General features: G+C 32.4%; 2 protein-coding genes and 1 long non-coding RNA gene across 3 annotated transcripts; 1 reads left to right on the top strand and 2 right to left on the bottom strand.

The window, feature by feature from the left end:
* Window positions 1-2,066: 2,066 nt before the first annotated feature.
* On the bottom strand, window positions 2,067-3,118 carry LOC111408258. Its single transcript, XR_002705317.1, has 2 exons — window positions 3,000-3,118; window positions 2,067-2,103 (listed from the first exon to the last, which is right to left on the bottom strand). It is a non-coding gene; the product is annotated as an uncharacterized LOC111408258 (long non-coding RNA).
* Window positions 3,119-7,171: 4,053 nt separating this feature from the next.
* Window positions 7,172-10,909, top strand: LOC111407959 (protein NRT1/ PTR FAMILY 6.2). The gene is made up of 7 exons (XM_023037684.1): window positions 7,172-7,373; window positions 7,734-7,951; window positions 8,518-8,909; window positions 8,995-9,147; window positions 9,404-9,753; window positions 10,074-10,396; window positions 10,493-10,909. Exons 1-7 carry the CDS (start codon window positions 7,280-7,282, stop codon window positions 10,706-10,708), a joined length of 1,746 nt encoding a protein of 581 aa, XP_022893452.1. The 5' UTR covers window positions 7,172-7,279; the 3' UTR covers window positions 10,709-10,909.
* A 1,497-nt stretch (window positions 10,910-12,406) lies between these two features.
* Window positions 12,407-14,007, bottom strand: LOC111407957 (probable sugar phosphate/phosphate translocator At5g25400). The gene has a single exon (XM_023037683.1). It carries the CDS (start codon window positions 13,768-13,770, stop codon window positions 12,718-12,720), a length of 1,053 nt encoding a protein of 350 aa, XP_022893451.1. The 5' UTR covers window positions 13,771-14,007; the 3' UTR covers window positions 12,407-12,717.
* Window positions 14,008-18,721: the final 4,714 nt, after the last annotated feature.

Here is an 18,721-nt window from a genome sequence, read left to right as displayed (position 1 = left end):
ACATTGAAATTTAAGTTGTTAAGTAGACAAGATCTTATAGATTGCGGTTGAAATATGAGTAGTTCCAATAAATAAGGACTTACGAACGTCATGGAAGAAGCACCTAAATGAATGAATCACCCACCAAGTATGGAAGCATGGGTGCTTCAAAGAAAATAATTAGATCTCAAAAGGGATTACCTCATTGATTTTCTGATATGTACAACACATGCCTCCCTTGACGAAATTGAACATCGTGGAAGAATAAAAGGCTATTGAAAAACGTGTTTAAAGTTCAAAATGTTCTTATGACTAATCATTTTTGAAGGATCATTCGTTTTTGGAGGTTTCCATATTTAGCCCTTGTTTAAGTCACAATATTTTCATAAAAATACATTTTTGAATAGTGTAATGATGGAAAATGTGTAATTAAAAAATATGAAAAAAATTTGAATTTGTATGTAACATTATTTTATTGAAAAATGTGTAGTTGAAATGATGTTAACTCACTAATTTAAAATGTATTTTTTTTTTCAAATAATGTGAATTAAACAATGCTTACTACAGTTTACATTTGCAAATTAAGCTCTTGTTTGAGCCCTGATTTTTCAAGGATGCATTTTTTCAAATATCATTTTCAACCACAAATTCTCTTACAAAATAATTATACACATATTTTGGAAAAAAAATTTTAATTTTTAACCACATATTTTCCAAAAAATCACTATTCTATAATACATTTTACCCCAAAATGGGGATTAAACAAGGGCTAAATTATTTTAGTTATGCACCTAATTGAGGTCCCAATACTTGCAAATTAAATTGTGTTTTTGAGATCCCAATTCAATTAATGAAAACATGAGAATATAAAAATATTCACTTCATTGATAAAGAAATATTTACAATAGAGAGCTACAACGATTATACAGGAAATAAAATCAAAATCTTAAACTATGTTGAAGGTAGCAGGGAGTCCGACACCTTAGTAGTAGGCACTTCAATGGCTGGAGCCAGGGACGAAGCTAGGATTTGAGTTCAGTGCGGGCAACTTTTTTCGACGCCGAACGTCAAGGTTTTTGGTCATGGATTTTGTGATGATAAAAAAATACTCCAATTTCACATTTCACCGAAGAAGTTTTTGGCTACACTGAAGAAGTTAGATTCGTTGATAGCACCGCTATTTCGGTTGTCGACAAGAACGGCTAGTTGGGCGCATTTTCGCTCTGAGGTTGAATGGTAGCCAATTGGCGTCGCAAGGATCAGTGGAGTCGAAAATTGGGAGTTCTTCAACTTTGTCAGAATTGGATAGTAGAACTCTTCAAGGTATAATCTTGAATTATTTTATTTTATTTTTTCCCCGAAATAAAAGGATCTATAGTTTTCTTGTTTTCATATAACAATCTTGATCTCCTGCCTCAGCGGGCAAGATAAAAATTTTGAGATTTTCGTACCACATCAGCATTGTGAAGCTTTTATCCTCTCACTAGGTATATGAGATTAATTCTATTTCATGTAAATGCTTGATAATGGTCACAATGTGTTGTCTCCAAGTCCTCAATAATTTTTTGGACCTTATAGTAGGATTATGTTGCACTTAAGAGATATTGCACTAGGTACTAGAGTTTGATTATTAATAATATTCAAGATGAAGAAAAATACATAATGCATAGGATTGGAACAGATTTGATGAAATTAATAAGTGTTGTTATGGTTCTACGTGTTTGGAAGATTCTTTACTACAAGCTTAAAGAAAAGTTCTGTAATGAATAACAAGGTCATGGATTTAGTGATGATTAAAAAATACTCCAAATAATGAATTCACAGTGCAATACCAACGTATACTATCAATACAGCGTAATTCACATTTTACAATTTCACATAATCAATTCACCGTCCAACTCGCAATTTCACAATGCAATTCATAATATTTCCAAATCTTAAGTAACTTGAACTTACAATTTCACAGTTCACTACAAATCTGAACTTCAATGATATTTTCCAACTCCAAAAAAGTGAACTGAGCTCAGTGCATCACAAACTTATTACTCACCGCTTGAGTTCAACAAGTGTCGTCTCATTATTTTTTCTGGTAGATACATTCCCATCTGACCTTACTTCCACAACCTATTGATGGGGAATAGTGAATGGACATAAACATGAACAAGTGAACCATGAATTAAGCTTAATATTAACTAGAGAGAATTCAGCTGCTTCATTTATTAGTTTATATGCCTAAAATGGACCATGGAAGGATAAGACAAACACAAGCTCTGCCTTGCAATATCTGTTGGATAAGACAAACACAAAGTTATTAAAATCTTATTTGTCATCAACCATATTACAAGAACGATTGAATGGATTAGTTTTGATATTTGTTGAGCAAGATTTTTTAGAAAATATTGATTATGAAAGTTTGATTTGTGAGTTTGCTTTTTAAAATATTAGAAGAAATATTTTTACATAATTTGTAGCATTTAAAGTTTTACACTTGACTTGATTTATATATTTTTTTCAATGTTTGCTTATATGGAATTGCAAAAAGAGGCTAGTGGCTTGGATAGTTCTTTATTGATGACATATGAATTTTGATGAAGTTCGAGAGATGCTTTTGAGATTTATTTATGTTTTTCTTGTTTATGTACGTTAAAAAATAAATAAAATATTTAAATATCATATTTTTGCAATGAAATAATATTATTAAAATAATTTTTTTTAATATATGTTTTAATTACTTGAAGAGGGCATCATTTTAAAATCTCGCACAGGGTACCCAAAATCTTAGGGCTGGCTCTGCCTGATTCTAAATACGTTGCTTGTTTGCTAAGTTGATTTTTATATTGCCAAATAAAATAACATGCAATGTAACATTTCCAACTCCAAATATTACTAAATTAAAAAGAACAGCAATTACAAATTTTCCACTCCATCACCACAAGTTACTTTCATATAGATTCGAGACAATCAATTATCAGAAATAAAAAAAAAATTAAATTAAGAAACAAGCCCTTCAGGAAAATTACCTCATAGACAGGTTCACGAATTCCAAGATTCAACGAATCCCCAGAGACAGAATTCGAGATCGGACTCCTCACCAAACCAATAGAACCGTTAGAGAACCCCTGACTAGCCATCTCCCCATCAGAAATGTCATCACCGACTACATCACCCCTATCCTTGTTTATTACTTCCGTCACATAGTCTGTATGGTTGTGGAGTTCAAGCTAATAAATAAACAAAAAAAAAAAAGACAAACAAAATTTCTGGGCTAGAGTTCAGATGCCCGCACTCGACCTAATGGGGCTCCGCCCCTGGCTGGAGCTTTTTAGCCTGATCTTCATCCTCAAGAGCATCATCTTAGTCCACTACTATTTCAGCTTCCATTGTATCATCAACAAGGGCCTAAGGTATCTTCTCAAAGAACTTAGCCTTTAGTACAGCAGTATCAAGTTCTTAGTAAAGCTCCCCCTACCTTGTCTACTACCTCAACGTAGGCAAACCTCTTCGAGTAGGAGTCGAAGCGCTGGTACTCTTTCGTCGAGTGGAAGTTGGTAATGTAGTCTTTCACTGCTTCCTGCATATAGTGCTTCATTTGGGTCTCATAAAACTCATTTGCATCTTTGAGCCTAGCATTTTCTAAGTTGGCCTTATCTAAAGCTTTGGCCCTTAGCTCCTGATGATTGTTTGAAGTTTTAACCTTTTTTGTCAAGGAAGCCACTTCGCATTGGGATTCATGGACTTCCCTCTTCAAAGCTTTGATCCACGCTAAGGCAAAATCCAAATTGGCTACCTTTTCTGTTCGTTGGGCTCTTAGCTCCTCAATTTCGACATCTATTCTTTTCATTTCTTTCTCTATTAAGGCCAACATTTCAATGGACTCTTGGTTGCATGTTTGAATATCCTTCAGCACTTTCTGACATTCCCGAGTGAGCCTAAAAGCACTGGCACTTTGGCTCACCAAGGTCGTCGTTAAATCCATTGCATCATATGTAAATACATAGGTCTGCCACCTATCAGTCTAAAACTTACAAATATTTGCAGTGGCACTTCGGACCTCAAGTGGAAGCATGTCCATCAATGTTGGGGCAATTTCCTCATCCTGCTTGGCCAAAAATCTTCATGATCTTCCAGAAGTCCTCAGCACCGAAGCCTTCTTCATGGCCTCGAGGCCTACTCTACATCCTTTGCAGCCTTTTCGCCGACCTCTATATTCTTTTGAGCTTTTTTAGCAGTGAAATAAGACCACATCAACTTTAGAGGCAGTGGAGTTGGGATTTGCTTGATCACTGGGGTACTTATTGTGCCAAAATTCCAAAGGAAGTATGGCCCGACCAACTGATTCCACCCATTCGGTAATAATTGGGTGGGAGCCAACATATATGACCTCAACAATGTCTAAAAAATGGGTGCAGAGGTAGACGCATACCCGCCGACAACCCGACCTCGAATAACATGTAAGTTCATGGGCTTTGGGTTCTAAGAGCTCTATAGAATCGGATCCTATATTTCTTCCCTAGTTCAACTATTTTGGCAAAGATCATGGCAGAAGGGATTTTGGCAGCCCCCATCTAGCTTCATAATAGATGTAACCTTCACTGATAGTCCAATTACCTTTGTTCGACCCCTAGCCACGAGTTGATCCCCAACCCTGGAGATGGATACCTTCTCGCTGCTAGTACTAAACCAGAAGCCATTGAAATTGAAAATAGATGGAATGAAGGATGGAAAGGGAAAAAATACCTAAATCAAAAGGAGCTCTAAGGAGTGTGATGTCGAGAACAGGAATAGCTAGAAAAGTTATGTGAATGCTGGAGAAATTTGAAGATTTTTGCGAAGGTAAAAAATTGATTCAAAGGTGGATTTTTGGCTTTTATAGGAAAGGACGACGAATCTCAGCCATTAAATCAAGATCTACTTCATTTGAAGCGTCCATTTTTCAACCATATCCGAGGCACCACATAAAGATAGGATGACATACGAGAATCATGTTTGTCTCATGTTATCAAGCTTCTCTCGTGTTAAAATTATCTTGTGTGGATGCAAGTGAGTCTGGTATCTGTTGTACACATTAATAGAACAAAAAGTGGGTTCATCAAAAACTATTAGAATATCATAAGAATTGTAGAAAATTGGACTGATTTTTAATTCAAATTTTTGTATCAAACAATTTTTTTTTTAGTTTTTTATGAAATAATTGTTTTTGTATTTGTCAAGTAAAAGTAAATGAAACAAGACAAATTTTTTTCACAATTTATTTATATTCTAGTAAAAAACATATACAAAATTCTCCATACAGAGAAAATATTATGAACTTCTACCAATTCTATAAAATTACACAATCACGTCAATGCCAATACAATTCATGTTATCAAAGCCCAACAATCTCAAACAAGTAATTTTATTAATCTAAACTCAAATGAACCATCGAATTTCAAGATTTGAATTCTCAACTGAGACGCCATTCTTAAGTTAAAATTGCATTAACTAAACATGCAATCCCAAAAAATTACTCTGATAATGCAATTAAATTAATCACTCCAAATATGGTAAGAAATCATTGAGACAATCTCACATTATAATTATTTGGCATTTTTTTTTAAAATATATATATTTTTCAAAAGAAAAATGGTGATGAACAAGCGTGTCACCATCAAAGATTCAGTTCAAACATCGTTGATAAAAAAAAAAAAAAAAAGGTTATGTTTCTAACTTTTTTCAAGTTTCGCCAAGGCAAATTGTTGCCAAAGTCTAGGTCTTTGGTTCCAGGTAAGAGTTGTGACAATAATAAATGGCTGAAAATTGTCGTTAACATAACTCAAGTGAGATAGCCGTATTATGGATGACCTTATTGGCCGATTAAGAGATCACTTATGAATGCGATAGCAAAAGAAATACAAAAAATTTTATTACTTGTCGAGTTTCTTTTTTCTCATAGTGATTATAAAGTTAGCAGCTTCACTACGTACCTTAGAGTTCGGCAACTTTCTTCTTTATTTACTGAAAATGACAGTGAATTTTTCTTCATACAAAATAACATGATTTTCATGAAAAATCATTCTTATACTTATCAGTTCAACATTTTGAGTACACCAAATTTAATAAGGAAATAGATGAAAAGCAAAAAAAAATATTATATATTTCATGTGGGTAGCAAAAGCACTTTAAGAATACATGAACCGTTGGGTACTTTGGTCCACATTCTCTCCATAACACAAAATAATACTTATCCATACATGCCATACAGTATAGAGGTGACAATCAAGCAAAATCCCATTTGCATTGCATGTTCAAGATTCCATTTCTTTCTCCCCCCATCTTACCTTCCTTCCACTAATTTATACGAGTCAACATCAACTTTCTTCTTCCTCATTTTCCTGGAAATATCTCCATTGAATATTATACTTGAATAGATAATCATATTTTCTCTAACCTCTTAAATTTTTGGACGAAGTGCTTCAATATAATAGTGGAATAAATAAAGATATTAGATTCGCAACAATGCTACATGTACAAACAAATTGCATAGATAAGCTTACACAATGTTACATGGCAACATTTCACTGAAATTTGTATCTAAAACAAAATTAAAACAGCTAATCATGTGTTGTCATCTCAACTCCTGAAAATTTGTCTTTTCAATTTATTTGTACAAGTTGAATTTCTGTTAGATTCGAGTCTCTCAAAGCTCCAATATTAGGTAAATTGTGCATGTATTAGACCTTTGGTGAAAAAATGAGCGAAAATAAGCATGATCAGCATGTGAGGATTGCGTCGAAGAGTGAATTCAAATAAACAAATGTTTTGTCTCTCTGACGCCCTGAGCTTTAATATTATGTGGCTCAATTTAATGTCAGAACACTCAAAGATCTTAGATTCAAGTTTTGTCGTCAATCCATATCACGAAAAATGTTGGAAAATGAAATTAGTATGCAAGTGAGGGGTCATACATAAATCTATATTTAAATAAGTAAATGTGTCATCAATGTTATATGCATTTTAAACTTTTAGACAAAATAGTTCAATAATATGCTTAAAAGTAACAAAACCTAAACCAGTTCTTCCAAACCAGAAGTGGGATAGGCTTAATCCCTACCATGCACTGCCTCAAGCTGGTGTAGAGGATCACTCTAATTTCAAACCTTTTGCCTATAAAAGGGACAGCAATGAACAACACATTTAAGTGGAAGTTGGGAGAGTTACATTAGAATCTCAAAATCAATTCAAGCATTATCATTTTTCACTTATAATCAGTTTTATTCTAGCAAAATTCAAGCAATATAGTCACAATCTTAGGAGGAGGAAGATGAGTTCAACAGTTGCAGATGCAGTGGATTGCAAGGGATATCCAGCTGACAAGTCCAAAACTGGGGGTTGGGTACCTGCTGTGCTTATTCTAGGTTCGTTTTCCTCTCATCGGCTCACCTACAATAACACGAATTAAGGCTTTCTAAGACGGCTAGACGTCACGACAGAAACCCATAGATATGCATTATTCTTAAGCATTGTAACTCTCTCTATAGTACTCAAAAAATTGTTGGGAAAAATATCCATTTAATTGAATTTTCCTGTGTGTACAAGTGTAGAAATATTCTATTTCTCAACCTTTTTTGGTATCTACTTTTATTGGAAGCCAACATGCACATGTACATCAGTACATGCATCAACAGCAAACAGGAAAAACTTCACAGAATTTAAGTTTTTTGCATTCCACTTAAAATCAGAAAAGTAGTTAAGTAAAATGATATTTTTTCTTACAGGGATCGAAATTGTTGAGAGGCTATCAACAATGGGAATAGCAGTAAACCTGGTGACTTACTTGGGCGGAATAATGCATCTGCCAAGTACAACTTCAGCAAATACAGTAACAGATTTTATGGGCACTTCTTTTCTTCTGTGCTTGCTTGGGGGTTTTCTAGCAGATTCTTTCCTGGGAAGATACAACACAATTGCCATTTTTGCTATCATACAAACACTGGTAATTGAATTATGTTTATATATATATATATATATATATATGTCTTAATTAGTGCTCCAATTTTCTTGCATATTAGGAGTCTGTGTGTAATTATTGAACCGTCCTATGTATCTGTATCTAAATTAAGCTTAAACTTTGAGAGAAATGACATATTTTATTTTAAACTTTCTCTTTAACATGCTCTCTCACGTGCAGAACGTTTTTATTTTTCATCAAATATCTTATGCGTGTTAAATGAGCAGTGAAAAAACTTGAATTCAATAATATCATCCCATCAAAATTCCGAAGTTTATATTGTTAGAGAGTGCACATGGTGTCTTTTTTTTTTTTTTTTTTTTTTTAAATCTAGTCTTCAAATTTTGAATGAAGTGCATGACATCGCACCATTATAATCTTCTTTACAGACTTACAGTAAAAGCCTGTAGTGGTAATTGGACACACGTAACTCTTTCAATATTGAGGGGGAACCGCTATAAATTATCTGTCTGTTTTCTTTTATCTGTGTTTCTGATTTGAGTTTACTTATTATTGTTCTCGTAATTTGATTTTTCCGAGTTAAAATTCAGGGAACTGGCCTGTTAGCACTGACGACGAAGCTGCCAAGTCTTCGACCTCCACCTTGTTCTCCTCATCATGCTAGTTGCAAACAAGCCAATGGATTTCAAATGGGAATTCTATACCTTGCTTTATATCTTACAGCGTTAGGCACAGGTGGCCTCAAGTCAAGTGTTTCAGGATTTGGAACTGATCAATTTGATGAGAAAGATGAAAAAGAGAAATCTCAAATGGCCTATTTCTTCAACAGATTTTTTTTCTTCATAAGCATTGGAACTTTGACAGCAGTTACTGTGCTTGTTTACATACAAGACGAAGTGGGTCGAAGCGTAGCCTACGGGATTTGTTCCATTTCCATGTTAATAGCACTTTTGATATTCTTTTCTGGGACGAGAAGATTTAGGTATTATCATTGAACCATCTCATCTAAAAATTTAATATTTTTTGAGAAGTGATAGGGTTATTTACTTAAATTTAATCTTCAATAGGTACAAGAAGAGCTCAAGAAGTCCTATAGTCCAAATTTTTCAAGTCATTGTAGCAGCAGTTAAGAAGAGAAATCTCAACATGCCTTATAATCTTGACATGCTGTATGAGGATACACCCGAAAACTTAAGAATCGCCCACACGGATCAGTTCCGGTGAGTATAACTATGTTATGGTTGCTTATCCACCATGTTGTATCTAAGGGCATGTTTGGCATGGCATTTGAAAAGCCAAAAATTAATTTTGAGACTAAGAAGTTATTTTGGCTTGTTTTTATCATATTAAAAGAGTTTTTAGAGGAAACTGGCAAAGACTACTTTCAAAAAGCTCTTTTACGAAAGGTAGAAACTATCCCAAACAGGCCTAAGACATAAACTCTAATATCTGAGATTCTTTTCGTTTCTTATGCAGTTCTCTGGACAAAGCAGCCATTGTAGCAGAAGTAGCTTTTGAAATAGGCAACAAATATTCATCTTCAACTCCAAATCCATGGAAACTGTGTTCAGTTACAAGAGTGGAAGAAGTGAAAATGATGGCAAGATTACTTCCAATCTGGGCCACAACCATAATATTCTGGACTATTTATGCACAGATGATAACTTTTTCTGTAGAACAAGCTTCCACAATGGAAAGATCATTTGGAAGTTTCATGATCCCTGCTGGCTCACTCACCGTCTTTTTTGTGGCTGCTGTTTTGATCACTTTGGCTGTTTATGATCGTCTCATTATGCCCCTTTGGAAGAAATGGAAAGGAAAACCAGGTAATAAATATATGAATACATAAATATTTCAGGTTGTAAGGAAATGGAAAAGGAAAAACGAAAATGTAACACAAACAAGTACAGATACTAGATTTTCTTCAAGTTAGAAATGATCTCTGATCCATGGTGGGTAAGATAAAACGTTACCAAATTAGAGGTCAAGCCTACAAGTTTTGACAATTCAACGTTGAATTGTAAGACCATACCTTAAACGGCCTCTACGAGAAGGGGTTTTATTGGCTAGCCAGATTCCAAGAGAATGGTAGTTTCCTTGTCGAGAAAGAAAATGGTAACATTCTATAAACTGTCTTGGGGTGCAGGTTTCTCAAACCTAGAAAGAATTGCCATTGGACTAGTCCTTTCAACAATAGGTATGGTGGTTGCAGCACTAGTTGAAACGAAAAGATTATCCGTCGCTAAATCCATCGGCCGGTCTACACAAACTCTTCCAATGAGTGTGTTTTTTCTTATACCACAATTCTTTCTAGTGGGTTCTGGAGAAGCATTCATATACACTGGCCAGTTAGATTTCTTCATTACACAATCCCCCAAAGGAATGAAAACAATGAGCACTGGTCTCTTCTTGACCACTCTTTCGCTCGGGTTTTTCATTAGCAGCTTCCTCGTCTCAGTCATCAAGAAGGTGATTTCGGATATTTGACTCGAACAATTTTCTCGAACTGCCATTTAGTTTATTTCCATTGTATTTATTATCGTGTGGTGGTACTTTTTCCAACAGGTGACAGGCAGTAATGGTGGCGAAGGATGGCTCACAGACCACATAAATTACGGACGACTCAACTGTTTTTATGGACTTTTGGCTGTCCTAGGATTCATAAATCTTGTGGTGTATCTCATTTGTGCTGTGTGGTACAAACCACAGCAGAAACCCAAACCTGCTGCCAAACAGATAGAGACTGCCGTGTTTAATGGAACTGCTGAGGAAAACTGCTAATGTTTAGTTGAATTTTGCTAGAAAAAAGTTTCATGGGTACCATGCAATCAGTGAATTGAAGTTTAACAAGTTATGTTTCTTCTTGTGTTTGATTTTCCCTTTTCTAAATTTTATCAGAAGAATTTCTAGTGTCTGTAATGTACACTTTATTCAAATCAATAGTATTGATGTCAGCTTATAAAGGGTATTCTTCATTTTGTAGATTTTTCTCTTTTAACCGACGTTTTACATATCATGTAGACTTCTTCATTAAGATACAATTCGAACTGATGACCTGACATTCAGCTGATCAACCATGTAGAGGTTTCAAGAGTTTACCCCTCCTAAAACTTTTCGTTTCTGACACAGTAAGAGAACATTGGTTGCTTACTTGAAAGTAACTTTTACTAGATTGTCAAAATATAAAATACTTATTTCCAACATTGGTCATCAAAAGAAATTATTTATTAAAACTCGCTTAATTACCTATAAGTAAACCTTTTAAGCTAAGACATGCTCTAAATATAAACCATGATGCGTAGCTCAATGGTCAGATCTTATATTTGCTTTTCAATGGTTACCAGTTCAAGTCCCCTCAGAACTACTAAGATGAGTACCCGGTTATAAACTTCAGGACCCCATGAAATTAATTGAGGTGCGCATAAATGGCAATAAAAACAAATTCTAACCACAATTGTAACAAATTATATCTTTTTAATCGACAATTTTCATAAAAAAAACAAAGTCAAACGAACACCAAAACATACAAATTTTCAACATTTTTTAGTTGAAAAATTATACCAATTAAACACATTCAATTGACAACTCCCAAAAAAACAAGTTTTAGGCAATTCAATTCCCTGAAATTCGTTTTTTTCCACCCAAATTTCATCCTTGCAATCAAACGGAACCTAAGATTACATTAACACTTATGAAGAAAATCTCTTTAAATTCAGGTAAAACACATCTCAACTACCCTTAAAAAATATAAATTAAGGGCCTTTAAATCTAGGTAAAATACTTTTCAATTACCCTTGTGATGAAAATCACTTAAAACACTTACAGATAAATGCCCATTAAGAAAGCACTAGCTCGCATTTGCTTACTCATACCTCATACGTAGTTGGTTATGAAAAAACCAACTTTACAAAATGGATAAGAATTGATTCTTTTAACATTCCGGTCATTTAGATCTCCCAATAGATCTAGCAATGGAGTAGAATGATGGAGGAGGATTATGTAACTACCCCCAATTTTATTGGGAACAGTAGTTTGTTGGGGTATAAAATTCCAGTCAACATAAATTTCTTTCCTATTATTCATTGAGAGAAAGATTAGCAGTTAAGATATCTCAAAAATCAATGTATGTGGACAAGGTAGAAGAATGTTGCAATCTACTGAAGTGATATATTGCATACCTAAGTCCAAAAATGGCTGGTTGGTTATTAATTAAAGATTCGATTGTTTACGCTAGATAGCTGTTTGATCAACCTAAGTTACACATTCTAAAGCAGTTTCGTGAAATCATATCATATTCTGCGAAAACAAACAGAATTCCAGGATCCAAAAATAACATTCTCCACTGGCTCAAATTCAACAAGAAAGATAAACCAACCAGATGGCAACCGAGATAACAAAGTTTAGAGCCTTCAAAAAACATATCAATGCATGGGATAAAATGACATGCAGAACAGGCAATCAACTGAACTAAAACCACTCTAAAACTCTACTAAAGAAGAGATTTGTTATTATAAATATCATATCAGAAAGAGTTGTCCATAGTGAGCCTCAAGTCATTCTCAAGAAACATACATAGAGCAACTTCACATTCCAAGTAACATGATGCAAAAACTAATAAAGCTAATCAAACAATTAAATTAGAATGACAAAAGACATGGAGTAAATTTCTAAGATAGCATACCCAAAATAGAACCTAGACTTCTCAGAATGCGTTGTCTAATCTTCATTCTTCTCTTTGCTCCGTGACTCATCCTACCGAAACAGCATTAAATAAAGGATCTAATATTAAATCAATTCTGTAATTCGTTCTTCTTAGTACCATTATTCTCGCCTTCACTTTCCTCCAGCAACCTACCAGCCTCCTCATCAGGTTGCTGAGCCTTCTTTTCTGCTTCTTTCGCCTTGAGTGCCTGCAGCTTTGAGTGATTATAATAAGCAACGCCCATGAAGGCCAACGCGTAACCAAGCAAATTGATTGGCGTCACAGTATCCTTAATCACAGACCATGAGAAAGCAATCAAGAGCCAATCTTTAACTACACCAGCCACATTCATGGTCAATGCAGAGGTCTTTCCCACTAGCAAGAATACCGCGAGATTCAGCGCAAACGCACAGAGAGAATTGGTCCCAAAAATGAAATAATCCAAATGGAAGCTGGAGGTCTCCTTCAACAGAGGATACTCAACGAAAACCCAAGGGAAAAACAAGAAAATCAAGCAGCAGGGTGCGACATAATAGAGAGAAGTTATGGGATTAAGGGTTATTCCCTTGGAAGTAAGCAAGATCTGGATCATAACAAGCCTGGTGGCCTCAAAAGCCACAGCACCCAATTGCAGTATAACTCCCCAAGTATCAAATTTAGCCTCCCCATAAGCAGCTATACCAACCCCAATAGAGATCGAAATCATATTCGTCATGGTCTCCGATTTAAAGATCTCCTTCTTAGAAAGAACCCCAATACTATACACAGCCACAGGCATAAGGGCCTTGAGCATTTGAATGAATGACACGGAGAGATAGATATACGCAGAATTTGAAAGCCATAGTGAAAGCGAATAAAGAAGCCCAATTGGTACCACAGATTTCAAATAAAGATCCCAAGACATAGTGACAGGTTCAACTACCTTGAACACGCGAACCAGAAGAAATGCCAAAGAAGAGCAAAAACTCATGTGAATCATTGTGAGAGAAATTGGGTACGGCCAGTTGTACATTTTCCGGTCCAAGATGTACTTGTTGTACACAATCACAGTGAAAGATAGGAAGATCCATATGGCGACATAGGTGTAGGAAAGTATGATCTTCTTCAGCACGCCTTCGCTCAACACTCCTCCTTTCGCCATTGTCGTCTGATGCGAAATCTCTGATTATAGGGTATCAGATTTTTCAGATCAAGCACTGAAGGGGGAATTTATGGCTTCCGGCTAAGGATTTATTGGTGGATTTGGGTGTTTGTAGACGAGTAGATGACAAAGAACTGAGAGGCGTTATGAGTAAGAACTCGGAGCCGGACAGAAGTGTACGAGAAGTGGAATTCAGGGTTGTGTAAAGTCGTGGGTTGGCGTGGGTTCGGTCACCGAACTTTGTCCCTGCTCTTTCCAATGATATACATTTTTTAATAAAATAATAATAAATGTAAATTTAATTAATTTTTTTTTTTTTAACTTTACATTCTTCAAAAAAAAATCACTGTTTTAAAATATATTTTTTTTCAAAATTTGATTTTAATGGACCCCATCAAAGGGCTATATTGGATAATAATTAAACTTCTAGATTTAGACAGTAGTTAAATCTCATCTAGGGTTAAATACATTAATAGTCATCGAACTTTATACTTTATATCATTATTGTTATCCAATTTGATTTTGTTTTACTATGACCACTTAACTTTATACTTAATGTCACCATTGTCACCTAATTTGATTTTATTTCATCATGACCATCTAATTTCATATAACATTTTACTAGGACTAACCAATTTTATTTTATCATTTTCATAATTTTAAAAGGGTGAAACTATAACTTTGTATTGAATATGTAAAATAAATTTTAAAAAAATAAAAGTTCTTTTTTATTTTAAAATACGTTTTTATTTTATTTTATTTTTCTAAGCAACTTTTTTTAAAATGAGCTTTCTCTTTTATTTTAAAATAAGTTTTTGTTTTATTTTATTTTTCTAAGCAACTTTTTTTAAAATAAGCTTTCTTTTTTATTTTAAAATACCTTTTTATTTTATTTTACTTTTCTAAGCAACTTATTTTAAAATAAGTTTTTACTTTATTTTATTTTATTTTTCTAGGCAACTTTTTTTTAAAATAAGCTTTTATTATTTTTTAAACGAACGTTTTTTTTTTAAAATAACTTTTATTTTATATTACTTTTCTGAGTAACTTTTTTCAAAATAAGTTTTTATTTTATTTTAAAAACTTTTTCTAAATGAGTTTTTATTTTTATTTTTCTAACTAAATTTTTTTAAAATAAGTTTTTATTTGATTTTTAAGTAACTTTTTAAATAAGTTTTTATTTTATTTTTTAAAATAAATTTTTTTAAAAATATTTAATATATAATGCAAAATTACCATTTTACCCATTTTAAAATTAGTGAAAATAGTAAAAAAAAAAAAAGTTGGGTAATTGTGGTGAAATGTTATATAAAATTGGGTGGCTATGATGAAACGTTGTATAAAATTGAATGACTATAAAATCAAATTGGGAGGCCACAGAGACATTAAGTATAAAGTTAGATATCATGGTAAAACAAAATCAAATTGAATGATCATGGTGATACTAAGTATAATGTTATTGAAAATTTTCTCTCTCTCCAAGTATTGAATTCAATACTTTTTACGACTTAAAACTAACATGTATACATATTTGGTCTCAGTTAAATAGTGGGTTTCATTGATTCAATACACATCAATTCTTAAATGACAAGGAGTTCGGAATATTATAATTTTCCCCCATTATTATTAGGGTGATTATATTCACACCACTTCTTTTCTTTTCTTTTTTTTAATAAATAAATACACCACATTTTAATTGCATTAAAGGATTTTAACCTTTATTCATTATCATACTTATATCTTTAACCTTTTCTTTATGAAACTCGTATACTTAATATTTCATTGATTAAAAATTATTGTCCTTAATCATAGTTTTCATCCAAAAATATGTTATAAAATGAGGGTAAAATATTTAATCATATTTTTTTATTATCATTTATTTGAAAATACGATAGTTGAATAAGTCTTTTTACCCCATCTTAAAGAAAATTTCAGAAGACAATCAAGAACAATTTATGTTAATTTGGGAATAAAAGTACGATAAAAAAGTTTGAGATATAAATGTGATAATGTGTAAAGATTATGAACATTTCATACAATTAAAATGTAGTTTGATTATTAAAAATTGTGGTGGAAATGTATTTAGCCTTATTGTTAGGTTTGGTTCTTTTAGTTCAATTTTTTTTATACATTTAGCCCTTATTTGGGGCACATTTTTTAGGAAATTAGTAGACAAATTATGACTGTTGAGATACCAGGCAAGACCCACGGTAAAGAGAAACAGTCAAAATCTGCGGCTAGAATTTGGAATCAATGGTTGGAATTCTCGTTCTTTTCCCTTAAAAATGTGTCCCAAACAGGGACTAAAAGATGTATATCTAGACAAATATCCAAAAATCAAGGACCTTTTGCAAAATCATATAAAAAATATTTTAAAACTAGAAAATATTAGGTAAGGTTTGATAGTGTTAGGTCAAGTCGCGTTATGGATACTTTAGTCACACAATAATTTTTCAAAAAAGAAAAACAAAAAAAAAAAGAAAAAATACTCTCAAAATAATTATGTTGACATATTTGAAATAAAAGGAAGATGTTCTATTTAAAGAATTCAAATTATACTCATGACATTCTAATAAGAGTGACATAGCATGTCATTTTATAGTGGATAACATTAATTCACATCCAACAGAATAATAAATAAATATAAGAAAAAAGCACCAATTTCATTGATTCTTAAAAGCACTATAAGATTAACCAAAAATTTTCTATTAAAACAAGGTTAAGGTCTCGCTTGGTCCCTCATTTTTTCGAATTAAAATAGATGAAATAGTATTTTTTTTAAAGATGAGTAGTTGAAAAAGAAGGAAAAAATTTTAGTTTATGTGTAATATTATTTTATGAAAAATTTTGTGATTGAAAATAGTAGAGAGAAAAATGAAATTTAATTTAATGGGGGTCAAACAGGGCTAAATTACATGGTGTGCAACATTTTCTAACTACAATTAAAAGAGGTAATGCCATGGCATTGAATCAACTGTTGGAATTCTCGTTCTTTTCCCTTGAAAATGTGTCCCAAACAGGGGTTAAAAGATGTATATCTAGACAAATATCCAAAAACCAATGACCTTTAGAAAAATCATATAAAACGTATTTTAAAACTAAAAAATATTAGGTAAGGTTTGATAGTGTTAGGTTAAGTTGCGTTATGGATACTTTAGTCACATAATAATTTTTCAAAAAAACAAAACAAAAAATACTCTCAGAATAATTATGTTGACATAGTTGAAATAAAAGGATGATGTTCTACTTAAAAAATTCAAATTATACTTATGACATTCTAATAAGAGTGACATAACATGTCATTTTATAATGGATAACATTAATTCACATCCAACACAATAATAGATAAATATAAGAAAAAAGCACCAATTTCATTGATTCTTAAAAGCACTATAAGATTAAACAAAAAATTTCTATTAAAACAAGGTTAAGCTCTCGTTTGGCCCCTCATTTTTTCAAATGAAATAGTTTTTTTTTTTTTAAAGATGAGTGGTAGAAAAAGAATGGAAAATTTTTACTTTATGTGTAATATTATTTTATGAAAAATTTTGTGATTAAAAATAGTAAAGAGAAAAATGAAATTTAATTTAATGGGGGCCAAACAGGGCTAAATTACAGTAGGTGTGTAACAGTCCGATTTTACCGATTTTTGACAGATTTTCAAATCAAACCGTTTAAAACGGTTTGAAAAAAACTCAAACTTAAACCAAACCATTTTGAACGGTTTGAAAAAAACTCAAACCTAAACCTAACTGTTTGGTCCGATTTTAAACCGTCGGTTTCGCCATATAATTTTTTGCCCGTGTACTTTTATATCATTAATTCATTGAATTTAATATATATTTATATCTCACTAGTAATAAATCTAAAACAAACTAACCCCTTGTTTAAACCAAATTTTTGGGACAAAAAAATGAAATTTTGGACCGTTATTCCACAAGTCTAGCCGTCTTTGTTGATCTGCTATTTTATGTGTGGGACCCAGCCTCCCCTCCAATAGTCAATTTTCTCATTATGATGATATGGAAAATATGGCTCAAATAGGAGCTAAATATATCTACTATAAATTTAAATATTAACTAAATCAAAGTGAAATCACAATAAATTAAAACAAAGTTTTTTTTTTTCATTTTTGTTCACCTTTTTTAGGCTAATAACGATATAATAACGTTACAATACAAGTTTACTAAACTAGATATAAGGTTCAAAAAATATAATGATACTGATTAAATAAAGAAAATAACCAACCACAATAATAAAATAATTGTTTATAATATCTAAACATAATAATTACACAAGTTTACGTTTGTATGATGTTACGAAACACATTTAATTTCAAATTCTTACCTTAGTTTGCTTCAAAAAATTATTGATCTGAAACTTTATTTGTAGCAAATATTATTACCGAAAGTCTAGGATCTTTTTGTCTCCGATTTAGTATAATGGACTTCAATTCAACTTTGAAGAGCGTGAAAAATCTGAAAAAGAAGTGTGTGGTGCCGATGACTCAAAACTGTGTTGGGTGTCGATTGGAATTCATCTAAATTTTGAAGAGCAAAAAGTCTTTTGATAGATTATGTTAGTCTTGAAATTATTATATATATATATATATATATATTATTGGATAATAATAATAATAATAATATATCTGTATTATAAAATTAGGAATTGACAAAAATACTCACAAATAACAAAATATTGAATTTTACATTTTTGGATGAATTTTCAAAAAAAATCATTTTTTCATTTTTTTATTTTTATATGTTTTTTCGTCGGTCCGATTTGGTTTTAAACCGCAATTAAAATTCTCAAACCTAAACCAAACCATTTTGACCGGTTTGATTTTGGTCAAAACCATTTCGTTGACCGGGTCCACGTGGCACCAAATCGACGGTTTCTAAAATGCGGTTTCAATTTGATTTTACGATTTTTGCTTACAGCCCTAAATTAC

This window comes from Olea europaea, chromosome 13 (genome assembly GCF_002742605.1).
Source record: "Olea europaea var. sylvestris chromosome 13, O_europaea_v1, whole genome shotgun sequence".
In the NCBI taxonomy this organism is placed as follows: Eukaryota; Viridiplantae; Streptophyta; class Magnoliopsida; order Lamiales; family Oleaceae; genus Olea; species Olea europaea.
This window is presented reverse-complemented; position numbering and strand designations above follow the sequence as displayed.